This window comes from Gadus morhua, chromosome 6 (assembly GCF_902167405.1).
Source record: "Gadus morhua chromosome 6, gadMor3.0, whole genome shotgun sequence".
Lineage (NCBI taxonomy): Eukaryota > Metazoa > Chordata > Actinopteri > Gadiformes > Gadidae > Gadus > Gadus morhua.
The window spans coordinates 22,370,566-22,384,908 of NC_044053.1; the positions used below are offsets into that span (position 1 = coordinate 22,370,566).

At 45.7% G+C, this 14,343-nt stretch overlaps 2 protein-coding genes and 1 long non-coding RNA gene across 29 annotated transcripts in view; 1 reads left to right on the forward strand and 2 right to left on the reverse strand.

The window, feature by feature from the left end:
- The window catches only part of c5 (complement component 5), a 62,038-nt gene extending 60,605 nt beyond the window's left edge, over positions 1 to 1,433 (reverse strand). For 18 of the 26 annotated variants that reach the window (XM_030358110.1, XM_030358107.1, XM_030358112.1 and 15 more), the window contains exons 1-2: positions 1,286 to 1,432; positions 397 to 592 (exon numbers count right to left, since the gene is read on the reverse strand). In XM_030358110.1, the coding sequence (XP_030213970.1) occupies positions 397 to 592; positions 1,286 to 1,362 (273 nt within the window). In that variant the 5' untranslated portion in view covers positions 1,363 to 1,432. Of the gene's footprint in view, positions 1 to 396; positions 593 to 1,285 lie in introns of all 26 variants that reach the window. The other 8 variants (XM_030358089.1, XM_030358090.1, XM_030358095.1 and 5 more) reach the window with 2 other exon arrangements.
- A 475-nt stretch (positions 1,434 to 1,908) lies between these two features.
- On the reverse strand, positions 1,909 to 8,944 carry prdm12b (PR domain containing 12b). 2 transcript variants are annotated; one of them, XM_030358117.1, is made up of 6 exons: positions 8,289 to 8,944; positions 6,252 to 6,317; positions 6,015 to 6,139; positions 5,566 to 5,721; positions 4,438 to 4,553; positions 1,909 to 3,812 (listed from the first exon to the last, which is right to left on the reverse strand). In XM_030358117.1, the coding sequence occupies exons 1-6, from the start codon at positions 8,515 to 8,517 to the stop codon at positions 3,269 to 3,271; spliced, it is 1,236 nt and encodes a 411-aa protein (XP_030213977.1). In that variant the 5' UTR covers positions 8,518 to 8,944; the 3' UTR covers positions 1,909 to 3,268. The 2 variants fall into 2 exon arrangements, with proteins under 2 accessions (XP_030213977.1, XP_030213976.1); XM_030358116.1 differs by having other exon boundaries at positions 1,909 to 3,780; positions 4,439 to 4,553; positions 8,289 to 8,938.
- LOC115545190 (uncharacterized) lies at positions 3,682 to 6,693 on the forward strand. Its single transcript, XR_003977063.1, has 5 exons — positions 3,682 to 3,818; positions 4,408 to 4,571; positions 5,043 to 5,137; positions 5,519 to 5,744; positions 6,045 to 6,693. It is a non-coding gene; the product is annotated as an uncharacterized LOC115545190 (long non-coding RNA).
- Positions 8,945 to 14,343: the final 5,399 nt, after the last annotated feature.

Genomic DNA, 14,343 nt, shown 5'->3' on the forward strand with positions numbered 1-14,343 from the left:
AGGCAGGCCTGCATCCACCCCCAGGACCTTATGAGCGTCCTCAAACACTTAATTTCCTGCATTCCGGTGAACCAATTTGTGACTTTAATGCAAACATCAAGGATGGAATTGGCTTTATTTCTTTCAATAAAAAACACAAAATCCAGGCACCAGAGGACAATTGATAAATGATATATAATGCGATAAGGCTCTCAAGCCTTCTGTTTTGCTTTCATATGGCTTTTCTTTTCTCGGGGAGTGAAACAAAGACCCAGTGATGAAGAACACAAAGGCCCGGCCCTCTAAGAGGCAATGTTTCTTCTTTGAGGAACGTTAAATCGTTTTTTCAAAATAAAAGTCTGTTTATTTATTGAGGGGGACCCCCGTAATGACGGAGTGGTATATTGTGGCACTGACCTGGACTTTAGCGGCCGCCTGGTAGTTGTTGGCCTGGTTCAGAGTCAATCTTTCTTCCGAGTACTTCACACTCTGCGAGCCCTGAGTGCTCTTCAGGATGACGTAAAGCTCCACTGGCTGGGTGAAACCAAACAACTGAACCAGTACTGTCTCCACCGCATCCAAACGCAGAGATGTGGGTGCTGTCACCAAATACCTGCAGGACGCGGAGAAGTACAGGGAGAGAGGGAGAACAGAGAGGAGGGGACGAGGAAGGACATGATGAGTCAGAAGTGATGGGAATGAGAGGATATAACGAGTGGCAGAGATGAGCAGAGGCTCTGAGAGGGGAGAGGACGGGGGAGAGGGCAGAGGAGAGCGGAGAGGAGAGGGGAGAGGAGAGGGGAGAGAGGAGAGTGGAGAGGAGAGGAGAGGGGAGGGGAGAGGAGAGAGGAGAGAGGAGAGGAGAGGGGAGCGGAGAGGAGAGGAGAGGGGAGCGGAGAGGAGAGGGGAGAGGAGAGGAGAGGAGAGGAGAGGGGAGGGGAGAGGACAGGGGAGAGGAGAAGGGAGCGGAGAGGAGAAGGGAGAGGAGAGGGGAGCGGAGAGGAAAGGAGAGGGGAGAGGAGAGGAGAGAGGACAGGGGAGAGGAGAGGGGAGAGGACAGGGGAGAGGACAGGAGAGGGGACAGGAGAGGGGAGAGGAGAGAGGAAAAACAGGGGAGAGGAGAGGGGAGAGGACAGGAGAGGGGAGAGGAGAGGACAGGGGAGAGGGCAGAGGAGAGGGGAGAGGACAGAGGCTAGGAGGGGAGAGGAGAGGGGAGAGCATCCCAGAAGCCGCAGTCTCACGTATATGTGATGTGTGTGTGTGTGTGCGTGTGTGTGTGGGGAGAAGTGTGGAAGGCAGGACTTACGTGGTGAGAGGCTGAGAGAGTGTCTTGGGGAGGACGGCTGACCAACAGAACAGTAGCAACCACAGACTGATCTCCATGGTGACAACATCAAGTCTGAGGAGGCTACTTTGAGACCCAGAATAATATGAAGCCTCGTTCGTTACTCATCTACCCTGGACCTCTGAAACGATGCACATTTCGAAATATCGCCGAGGTGCAAAGGTGTGTTTAACCAGTGCAGAGTTTCTTTATTTGGAGATATTTGCCCAAGCGTTTTTGTTGACTAACACTTGCAGCTGGGAAGTCGTTTCACAATTTTGATTTATTCGATATTTGCTCTTTGCTGAAATGTTGTTTGTTTGTTCCTCTTTCTGCTATAAACTTATATTATAATCATCTTCATTCTTTGTCTTATGTACTTTCATTTAAACACTGCATAAGGAAAAACACTTTTAATTTCCACTACTGGTTAGATGTTAAACTGCATTTCGTTTTACTGGTTGTTCTATCTGGTGCAATGACAATAAAGTTTCATGTAATCTAATCTAATTGCCCGTCTGTCTTTCATGTTTTCATGTCAAAATGTAGAGGAATGGCAGGAGCATTAGTGAATAAACATTGTGTTACAGCAAACGTTGTGCATGTAAACTTTGTTTTAGACTTTATTTTGGAGATTTGAACTACTAAATACTTTCTACAGACTTGATATATAGTGATACATGTGTTAAAAGGACCTTGTACATCCATCCACAAAGATAAAGTGACAGGTGAATATTACTTTCAGGGTAAAACACATCTCATATACACAAATGTATAGTCTTAGATTATTTACAACAATTTCATTGGTTCCTGGGCAACCCAGATTCAATAGGCCCCTCAGTGGTTAAATAACAACATTAATACAAATCAGACAAATAATAATAATAATAATAATAATAATAATAATAATAATTACACTAAGAACAAATAGCAGTACTACTGATAATCGTAAGACTTTTGGTATTTTTAAGGACGACAAATGAGTCAGGTTTCATGAAAATTAACTTTCTCTTTTAGCGAGGTGGAAAGGGCTCTGTTAGTGAGAAGTAAGATCAAAGTGCTTTTAATGACCCTTGACCTTCTTAATGACTCGTGCTTTCATCCGACATAACCACAGCCACAATGCCCTTGGAGAATACACAGTACACATCATGAGGATTGGACGAGTAGTAAGGAATTCAGAAACGTAAATATAATTCATATAACATGCTACCTTACAGACATGTAGATGTCTATATCATGAATTGCTAAAGAGAAGGTTCACATGAAGGTTTATGTTAAATGTTCATCTGTAAGTGGCCAATTGACATCCACTCTTAATAATGAACAACTCCAGTTACTTAAACAGGGAAGGATGACTTCCCTTCCTGTTCAAGTGTATCGTCCTCAATTTGTCCTCAAAAAACAACTTTTAGTCAGAAGCCTAGACGTGTTAATTTTATCGGGACGTTTAAAAAGATCGTGGTAAGGTCCATGCGTCTGAATAAAATGAAAGCATAGTATCTCCGTCCGTTTCCAGTCGGGGAATATTCTACCTCTGGCCTGCGGCTGACCGGCGACTTCAGAAATAAAGGACTACCGCTTGAGAGTGAGAAGCGGCGGTCGAGGTGAGGTCTGCACGGAAAACAGACTCCGAGCCGTATATGGAGCCACTTTGACATGCATGCAAACAGTTGTCTTTCATCTCTCGAGTCACGGGGGGGAAGCGGCCTCATCATGCAATAGTTTAGGAATGCCTCGTGCCGGACAGGCTCTTGCCCGTACGCGTGTGTGTGTCTGTAGGCAGTGCGAATTACGCCCCAGGTGACACCTCTTCCGAGCGGGCATGTTTTATTTCGCTTCTTTAAATTAAATTAATTAAATAAAGGCGCCACTAGAGGGCGCCTCCAACACATTTGTCGCACTAGGCTATCGCCTAGGTCGCGTATGCCAAATGCCGGCCCTGGTGTGTCTGCTCGGCCGCGCCTACAGCACCATGGTGGGCATGTTGGGCATGTGGTGCACGAGAGAGGCCGGGTGAGGCACGCCGCTCATCTGCGGCGGCGGGTGAGGAGTGGGAGGCGAGTGCGCGCCCTGCACTCCGCCCCCGGCACCGGCGGCCATGGCGATGCCGCTGGGCCGGTGCCGGGCGCTCTTCTGGTGCGCACGCAGCCCCGCCAGCTGGGAGTAGGCCGACTGGCACACGTGGCACTTGTAGGGCCGCTCGCCTGTGTGCAGGCGCACGTGGTTGCGCAGGGTGGACGACTGGCTGAAGCGGCGGTTGCAGAAGCGGCAGACGAAGGGCTTGTCCAGCGTGTGGATGCGCATGTGGGAGCGCAGGTTGCTGCGGGAGTTGAAGCCGCGGTGGCAGATGACGCAGCGCATGCGCCCCGCCGTCATCATGGCGGCCGCTGCTGCCGCAGCCGCCGCAGCCGCCGCCGACGACGAGGAGGACGAGGAGGAGGAGGACGAGGAGCCGTCGCAGGAGTGGAACTCGTCTGGACCAATCAGAAACAAGAGTTCAACGTTTGTGTGGGTGAGCGATGGGCTGCCATCTATGCTACAGCAGCTAGTGCCCGGGTGCCTCTTAGCAAGGCATCATACGGTACCAACTGAAATTCTGACCACATAAACTCAGTTAATAATTATTTACTATTCGTTGCTCGTATGTTATAACAACTATAATGTTATAGTATATATATGTATATAGAAATACACACATGTTTGTGTTTATATGTATATACATATATATACATACATGATACAAATATGTGTGAATGTACACTACCGTTCAAAAGTTTGGGGTCACCCAGACAATTTCATGTTTTCCATGAAAACTCACACTTTTATTCAACAGTTTTTAGCTATGCTAACATAATTGCATAAGGGTTTTCTAATCATGAATTAGCCTTTTAACACAGCTAAACAATGTACCGTCAGAACAGAGGAGGGATGGTTGCTGGACATGCGGGCAATTACCACATTAACAATGTCTAGACTGTATTTCTGATTCATTTATTGTTATCTGCATTAATAAAAAGAGTCACTTTCTTTAACAAATAAGGATGTTTGCAAGTAACCCCAAACTTATATATAACCCCAAACATCTATATATTTCTCCATAGATGTATGGTGTGCTTGCTGTTATGGTCTCACCAGTCTTGCTCTTCTTGCTCTGCTCCTCCTCTCCTCCTGGGACACCCGGTATTCCAAGGAAGGTGTTCTGGGAGTTTCCGTACCACACCAGAAGCTCCTGGTCTGGGGGAATGGTCTGGAAGGAGAGAGTGAGGTCAATACGGGATGAATCATCCTTCACTTGTTCAATAAGACATTCCTTCCAGTTGAACTATTAGGAACTTCTCTAAATCAAGATGGCGACATCATTCAGTGCTTTTTTCAAGCTTTTTCTATTACAAGTCTCTGTCAAGCTTTTTAGATCACTTTTCAGCGAGTGATCCTACTAGGTATTTAGATCTAATAGCTTGTGGGGTTATCTTGTGTAATATTAGTAATACCTGTGCGTAAACCCACAATACACAACTAACATATTGGTAAACATGTGTACAATGGAGTAGAATTGAATAGTATATTACAGTGTAGTTATAGTCACAAATATCTGTATGGCTTTTATATATATATGTGTATGATACCGAAGCAAGTAGTAATGTTTTCAAGCCAGGTAAATTGTTTCATTTTTCCGGATTCTAATTCCACAAAAATAATTGTTTTTTACTTCCTCTCATGGTATCGGTTGCTTCAGAGAGCATGATTCCCAGGGACGATCACGACGTGGATGGACTGCTTTAGCTCTAAACTCTTGTAGTCACTAACGTACGTTTGATCCAGTGCAACAAGGTACGGGGAAACGTTACGTAGCAGAGCTTCAGGGTGTGGTGTCTCTAATTTGCACAGCATTTTTGCACTAGAATCCGTGGCTGGTATCCACCACTTGAACACTATATACTTTACAATTTACTACAGCTCATTACTATTATTACTCATTACCACTGTTTTAGTTTTTCTACTTATTATTACTTGCCTTACTTTATTGTTTTATTATTATTATCATTATTATTATTATATATTATTGTGATCAATGCTGCTACTTAATTTTAAGTATTTTTATTTTTACCTCTCTCTATTTACTTTATCTTGTGTTGTTGCTGCTATCTGGCTGTTGAGGAACCAAGCCTAATAATCATACTCTTGTGTACTTGTACATGTGGTGTAATGAAGGTAATAGTGATTGTGGCCGTGGTACGGTGCGGTGCAGGAGGACTGACCTCCACAGCCTTGTAGAAGATGCTGCTGCCGATCTGCACCACCTCTAGGTTCTGCTCCTGCTCGTTGCGGGCGCACTTGATGTAGGTCATCCAGCTCCTCTGGTCCTCCTGGCTGGCGTCGATGAAGTAGCGCACGCTGCCGTCCTCGTTGAACACCTGCTGGACAGACAGACTCGTCAGTAAGGACAGGAGACACCATATAGTAGGGTATAGACACACACACACAGACAGTAGGATATAGACACAGACAGACAGACAGTAGGATATAGACTCACTGACAGTAGGGTATAGACACACAGACAGAAGTATATAGACACACAGACAGTAGGATATTGACAGAGGGACAGACAGTCAGTAGGATATATACAGACAGACAGACAGGCAGACAGAAAGGCAGGCAGACAGACAGGCAGACAAATAGACGGACAGGCAGGCAGCCATGCACACACCTCCCACATGAGGTTGTTGTTCTTGTACAGGTCCACATGTTCCGGAGAGATGAGGCGGCCTGTGAAAGGACCCATCTCGGTCCCAGCCTTGATCCAGGTCTTTGAGAAGATCCCCAGGCCTTCGCCTAAACACCAAGCACACCCTCCATGATCACCGGGAAACCCAACAAGGGCCACAACAGAACAGAACTGTCCCATACGAAAACCAGCTCCCGTGAAAAGTTGGAGCTTAATTACCTGGAACTGAACTCTGGGCGATTATCACTTCAGTTGGAAGAACAAGGCTGGACAACTTCTGCACTTCTGAAAGAAGACCAGCAGTGGGGTTACCAAAATGATCACATCTATGAGGATGACATTGTAACAAGCAGAATTAACGAACCGAGAGTTTGTAGGCATATTTTAAAAGGACTCAGACACCTACTATTACTTTACATTCCGCAACAAAAAATGCGTACTTCTGTTTTAATTTAAACCTATTCTGTGAATATTTTCATTTAGATGTTGATACTTTCCGACAAAGGGTTGCAAACAATAGTCCAAAGAAAACGACTCAACTCTGACTCTATTATACACAATAGGCCTAATTTGGCTGCTTATACTTTAATCTGTTGTGATTTTAATGGAGGACTTTAATTTTTTTTAACACTTAAAAAAAATAAACTTTTTCTGAATTTTAGGTCGTATTTTCTTACTTTAACCAGAGCATAAGTTGGGTGCTATTTCAGACGCTGGAATGCATGTAAGATCTTCGGCACTATAGCGGTTTTCAAGGGACAATTTTGTGTAAAGGAAAACCCTTTGTCTGCCACATCTGATGAATATCGCCATGAAAATGTTCTTTCAGCGTGTCTGATAGCCGTTATGTGATAGGACCAGAGAGAGAGACAGAAAGGTTAAACGTTCTTTTCTTGCTTTCAATGGCTCCATTATGTGGCGGGGCCCCTATAGCTATCCATGAACAGCGAAAGAATAGAAAATGTCTAATTCCAAATTCATGATGGTCTTTTTAGGAACTCTGAAGCAATAAATGTAAAGTGAGTGAAGTGAGGGTTTTTGTTCGTGTAGAGCTCAGAATGTCTGACGGTGAAGAAAGGGAGCAGAACGTGAAAGGCCATTAGGCGCCTGACACGAGGTGAATAGCGATAGAATTAGGCTTCACGGTTTATTACCAGCGGGGAAAAAAGACACACGCAGAGAAAGAGAGCGAGACAACAGTGCGGGTGCGCAACATGTGCGCAACATGTGCCTGCAGGGCGCAAAGTGTGTGTGTGTGTGTGTGTGTGTGTGTGTGTGTGTGTGTGTGTGTGTGTGTGTGTGTGGGGGGGGGGGGGGGGGGGGGGGGGGGGAAGAGAAAATGATAAAGTGGGTTTCTATCATTCTTCATCCACCAGCCCCCTTTCCTCTCCATCCTTGTCTCCATGGGGATTTGTCTCGAAAACGGGAACAGTGTGAAGCCGAATGAATTCCAAATGAGTTTAAAGACCTCCACTTTAAGTCACAACCGGTTTCATGCTCGAGCACAACATTCAATAGCCCCCCGGGAGCTCGCGTGAGAGGGGCCCATCCGACGTTACGAGACGCTAAAACACCGTTTAGGTCTTTAATATAATTATATTATTTAACAAATATTATGAAGGCCAGAAACTTCCACAGGACGAAAATAGTTTGACCATCTTTAAAAGAGCATCGAAAATAATTTCTAGATTTGAAATTGGTAATACAAATAAATGCAAAAATTCTTCAAGACTCAAAAAAGTTCTGGGTTTGCAAGTCTCCCCCCAAAAAACTTCCACGGCTAAAAACCTCTGAAAAATGCGCAGCGGAAATATGTCTAACGAATATCGAGAACAGGAAAACGAATAAGACCTTCTATAAATATATGAAGAAAGACCAAGTGTGCCCCTGGAAAGGCCTAGATAAATGCTTATAGGCCTATATTTTTAAACAGCCTATATATTTCAATAATTGTAAAGAAACATTTTTGTTCATGCAAGTTATTAATTTTGGGTTGAAATAGTTTAAAATCAGAGTGAACATTTAGTTACAAACATTTTGTATTATTATTTTATGAGGCCTATCGGTGCGACATTGTTCCATTATGTTGTACAGCATGCGTTTTAATCTAACGGTTCCGACATTTAGTTCATTTAAAAATGAACCTTTAGTTACATGCATGGTATTCCGGTGGAGTTCCAAGTAAAGTTTCAACACTGGTTCGACCTGGCAGCAGCTGAGCATCGTTCACCGTCACTGATGTTAAAAGTCCCTCACCTCCAGAGAAGGACTGCGCCAGGACCTCCGCCGTGAAGGCCGTTTTAGGGCTCGCGCTCGGGGCGTTCCGGTCCTCGAGTAGGTGGTGGTGCTCGCCGAGCACGTGCCTCCACCTCCCGTAAAGGAAACTGTGCAGGATGTCGGAGGTGATGACGTCCGCCAGCGAGAGAGGCTGCGGCTTGAAGGCGGTCTTGAGTGCGAGGGACTGGGCGGGCAGCACGGAGCCCATGGCGGTCGGAGATCGAGGATGGCTGTAGTAGTGCTAGGCTGAAGGTTCGAACCCTGGCGTAGGAAACCACGTGGGGCCAAACGGTGGGAAATAACCCGCGCTATTAAAATTAATAAGAATGAAACGAAAAACGGGTTTGCTGACCGCTTTGCTACATAAAGTTTAAAAATTCAATTTAACGGATCAAAAACAAATTGTGCAAACAGGTTATTTCTGTTGAGTTGTTTTTCCTCTCGTTTTTGAGTGATTGCAAGTAAAAAGGTAAAAAAAAAAGTTGAAGCACAAAAGCGTAAAATGTTTAAGAGCGTCACAACTTGGCAATGGATTCGGAGTGTGTCATGTAGGTTTCACACGCGTTTTATATAGACTTCTGTCTGTCTGTCTGTCTCTCTGTCTGTCTGTCTGTCTGCGTGCGTGCGTGCGTGTGTGTATGTGTGTGTGTGTGTGTGTGTGTGTGTGTGTGTGCGTGTGTGTGAGTGAGACGCCGCTAATCGCCTCCTACTTACACCGTTCCGAGGAGGGAGGAGAGTGTGTCTGCAAGTGGAGGGGGAGCGAATGCGCGTGCTTGCGGGAGAAAGCAAGAGTGAGTGCGTCTCTGCGCGTGAGAGGACTTGTTTGTGTTGTGCGCGTGTGTGTGTGTCAACACGCACTTCGCTAGAATAACAACCCCCCCCCCCCCGCCTCCCGCGCCCGCCATCACCCACCCCGGCCTAACTGCACCGTCACTGAATCTGCGCAGCGATATTAAGAGGGAAAAAATAAAAAACATCTAAAAATACGGAAAAAAAAATTAGTTTTATCAGTTGGTCATCAATTGGGCATTGCAGTTTACATTTTTTCTTTTTCTCCAGTTTTTCATTACTGCGCCATCAGTAAACGTAGCCTACAATATTTCGTTTATTTGGCATGTTGGCGCCAAGTCTAAAACGTGCTTTAGGAATGATGTATCCTATTCCTTTCTCTGCTTTCAGTTGTGGGTTGTTGTGACTGAGTGTTCATTATTTCCGTGCAGGTAAAAACACTAAGGGGCAATTTGCCCAGGCTTCAAGTCCTTGCAAGAATAGGATAGGACTTATTTGGAATCTGCCTGCAAGTCTCAATATAAAGACGGTTCTGCATTTTCTTTCCGTCTTTCATTCACTTTTCTTTATGAATCCTCCATTCTTTCTTTTGGAGACGGACAACTTTATGGTTGGCCAATAATCTCCGCGTGTCGGGACAATAGAAAGATCATTAGAGGAATTGTATTCTAATTATGAGCATTTGACCGCTCCGATTAGTGAGTGTCTGTGTGCGAGTGTGTGCGTGTGTGTGTGTGTGTGTGTGTGTGTGTGTGTGTGTGTGTGTGTGTGTGTGTGTGTGTGTGTGTGTGTGTGTGTGTGTGTGTGTGTGTGGGGGGGGGGGGGGGGGGGGGGGGGGGGGGGGGGAGAGCGAGAGAGAGAGTATGCGTGTGTGTGTTTCTGTGAGAGAGAGTATACGTGCGTGTGAGAGAGAGAGAGAGAGAGAGAGAGAGAGAGAGAGAGAGAGAGAGAGAGAGAGAGAGAGAGAGAGAGAGAGAGAGAGAGAGAGAGAGAGAGAGAGAGAGAGAGAGAGAGAGAGAGAAAGAGAGAGAGAGAGAGAGTGTGTCACGTGTGAGTGCTTAACGGTAAAGGTCTTGGTCTCGCTCAGAAGGGGGGATCTGCGAAACGATCCGAAAACGACGAGACGCAAGAGCGTCGGAGAGGCGCGCGGGGAGAGGGTGAATGTGTGAGTGACAGAGCAGGGAAAGAGATTAGAGGCAGATTGCTGGTCAACAGCTGCTTTTTAGGGAGGGGTGTCATCCATCCACGCCCCCACCCCGACCGATGAGGATTATGTCCTCCTTCTATGTTTATGAGCTTTTAAACATTCATTGTCGAAACGCCAGTCTCTCAGTCCGTTGTCGTCGACACCAGCGGAACACTTTTCTTTTTATTCTTCTTCCCGCTTTCTTCCACACACGCACGCGCAAACACACACGCGCGCACACCGTTTGGCCACAGATGTATTATAACGACCAATTTACCCAGATCGAATGGGGTTTCTTTCTTTATCGCATTTCAACGTTAACCTGTTTAGTGATAAATTGTGTGATGATAATATGGTCCGGAATATATTATTAGTTACTAATAGTATTAGTATTAGGGGTACTTGTTGTCTCCATTTCGAGGCCTTTATCAAGTGCAATACACATGTAAACCGGTTATTTATCAAGTGCAATAGGCCTACATAGTTCTAAACCGGTTATTTATAAAGTCCAATAGGCTACATGGTTCTCTGTAAACCGGTTAAGTACCAAGTGCAATGCATGTAAACCGGTTATTTAAAATGTATGACGTGAAGATGTAGAATATTCCGTCGAAATAAAAAGATAAAAAGCTAAGATAATTAGAATGTTGACTAATTATTCTTTTCATATTTCTCAAGAAAAGTGCCGCGCAATTTGGAAGTTTTGTTGGATGTGTATAGCCTATATATATATATATATATATATATATATATATATATATATATATATATATATATATATATATATATATATATATATATATATATATATATATACCTAGGCATAGCGACTATGCAAGGCCCTATGTGCCACGAGGCATTTGGAAGACAGGTAGGCCTAACAAAGCGACCATGCAGCTAGATTCACTGAGCAGGGTTGGATGGATAGTCTCTATACCGGGGTTATTAAAGTTAAAGTTGTCGGTACTACTACGACGGTAGAAGGTATTACAGACAGTCCAATAACACAACCCCGAGCGGCTCTCGAAGTGGCCTCGATATTTTCGTTAAAACAAAAGACAAGCAGGCGTAAAACAACTACCGGTAAACAAAAACTTAAGTGGTGGGCGGTACTATTTTGTGCACGGGGTGGAGGGATATGAGTTGAATATTAGTTGCGGTTTTATTCTTGGTTTAATTGGCTTCAGCGGGGGGTGTCGGGCGGACAAAACCCACTCGAGCTCACGGGACAAAAAGCGCCCTGAGACGGTGCTTTAGTCCTGCGCCACGACCGACAAACCGTCAAAGGGAGACGAGGCAAGGAACAGAGAGAAAGGAGAGGACGGAGGAGGGCCGCGCGACGGCAGGTGACTGGCACGCGTAAAAACAAGAGGGGACGCGTTGGCACCCCGGCTAGAGACACAGAGACAGAGAAAAGGGAAGAAAGAAATCAACGAGAGAGAGAGAGAGAGAGAGAGAGAGAGAGAGAGAGAGAGAGAGAGAGAGAGAGAGAGAGAGAGAGAGAGAGAGAGAGAGAGAGAGAGAGGTCCGGCTGCTGGGCCATTAATGACCAGCTGAAGGCATCGAGGAGCTGAACAGAAGAAAGGAGAAAGAGGGAGAAGTGGAGAGGACACGGGACCGGGAGGCGCTTATAGAGAAAGCGGCGCGTCAGGAGCCGCAGCGGGGCTACAGGTTGTGGGAATCAGCCCAAATGGCAGACTAATGTTGTCCCAACTCTTCTCCTTAATATCATTAAACACCAATGCATATTCATGCTGGCTAATGCGGCAACAATCAGCCAAAGAAAGGGCCCGAGGAAGGCGCGCGCGCGCGCACGGCGGGCCAGACGGGAGCCCATGTGCACGGTGCTAATAATCCCTTTTAAAAGGCCTTTTAATAATAAAACCCATTCACACGAGGAGGACAGTCCTCAATGCGGACACGCCGCACGGGAACACAAATCCAAGTCGACTCGGCGCATTGTCTCAGGGCGGTCGCGCCGTGCGGGGAAATGGGCTTTAAAGCAGCCGCTGCTCACTGCGTCTCGCGTCTCATCGCCTCGCAGCTTATCATATTATCGGCTCATTAGCGTCGTGCCGACAGAAAGCCTCACCCGACCCTGTTGAGTGTGAACGCCAGGCCAGGTCGTCTGTATTCCGCCCCCCCCCCCCCCCCTATACGCAAGCGCGCACGCACGCACGCACACACACACACACACACACACACACACACACACACACACACACACACACACACACACACACACACACACACACACACACACACACACACACACACACACACACACACACACACACACACACACATTCTGTAGGCCTAAATATTCTTCACGTAGGCTTCGGTGTACCTGAAAATGTTTTTTTAAAAACAAGGTCAATTATTAATTAATTAGACTAATTAAAGTCAACATTTATAGGATCAAATGTCTCTTGGGTAGTTTCACCATTTACATTTTACGCATCACCCTGCTCGTGAGCAACGTTGAGTCGTGAGTCCGATATGGCCGATATGGCGTCTCTCTCATCGCGGGTTGAAGTCCATCGGACGGGGGAGGCCACGTGGGCCCCAGACCTGCAGAAACAGCCTTCACCTTTTTTTTATGCCTCGCTCAATCACTTAGGCGGCGACGCGCTGCCGACATGAGTGAAATGTTTCTTTCTTGGGTAAAATAGGTGTAAATAATGAATTATTCAATCATTTGTAAAAGCCAAGCTCCACGCCACTAGGCAAACCATCGCTCAAAGGGCACCAGGTGATGTCCTTTAAAAAATTTAGAGAACGCGAGAATGAAAGCAAATGTAACTATAATATATTATACACACTCACGCGCGCGCGCACACACGCACGCAGGCAGACACGCACACACACTATGGCGGGAAACTTGGAGAGTTTAGGGATACAGACAGAGACGGGGGGGCTGAATAGATGCAGACCGGGAGGGAAGAACAAGAGGAACGCGAGGAGTAACCGTGATACGTGAAGATTCACATAACATTCATCTTAAATGCGAACCTGTGCAATGAGACCACTGTTAACTTGATAAAAGATGGATAGGGATGTTGTATATCCCACATGACACTATAGGCTATATAGTATTGATCGGAAACTTAGAAACAAAATCAGATTGAGGCAGACAAAATCTTGGATGGATGGGTGATGGACTTACAGACAGGCAGAGACAGACACATAGCCACATCCACCAAGTCCTCCTATGAGAACCTGAGTCATTTCAACCCAAGCCCAGCCAAAGTGTTTTTAGGGCTCCACGGGGCCTGTTTTGGCTGGGGTCCAGAAGCCCATTATTTAAATGATTCATCAGGAGGCACAGTTCATCTGTACTTACCGGCCTGCTTCCTGCCATTTACCACACACACACGCACGCGCACACACACTAGATCTATGGGAACACAGATTCGTGTTGCTCGCATGTCTTATACATTAGTTTGCAGAATGCGTTCATGTGTGTCTTATGAGTTTTAATACATTGAATCACACATCCCTTAACAATGAACACACACCAGCCCACAGTGAAATTACAATTAATACACTCTTCAAAACACTTGTGTGTACCTGAGCATTTTATGACATTAAAAGGCATATTACTTTGAGCTGATGTGTGTTTATGTGCGATGGGTGAAGCAGTTGACTCCTAATTTTTATACAATGCAAATTGGGAAGATGTGAGGGCGTCTTGCTCCGGGGTTCCAAGTAGATTGCCGATATCTGGGGATCAAACCCAGAACCTTTCAGCTGGGAGTTGAACATCCTCCTCCAGTACTCTATCCTGCATTACTGTGGTGCATTAGTGTCAGTTATTGCCATGTTTCTTCAACATGCATCGTGTGTGTGTGTGTGTGTGTGTATGTGTGTGGTTACTGTACGCGTGTAATTACAGTAACAATATTAATGACGGATGACATCAGCCTATGGCCAACTGCGCCATCTGTCTGAGAAACACATTAATTATTGACTTCTCATTTGTCACAGGAAGAGGATCATAAATATTTGCAGAGCGTCACCCTTCATCTGTCAGCACTGCAGTTTCTTATCAAACACTTC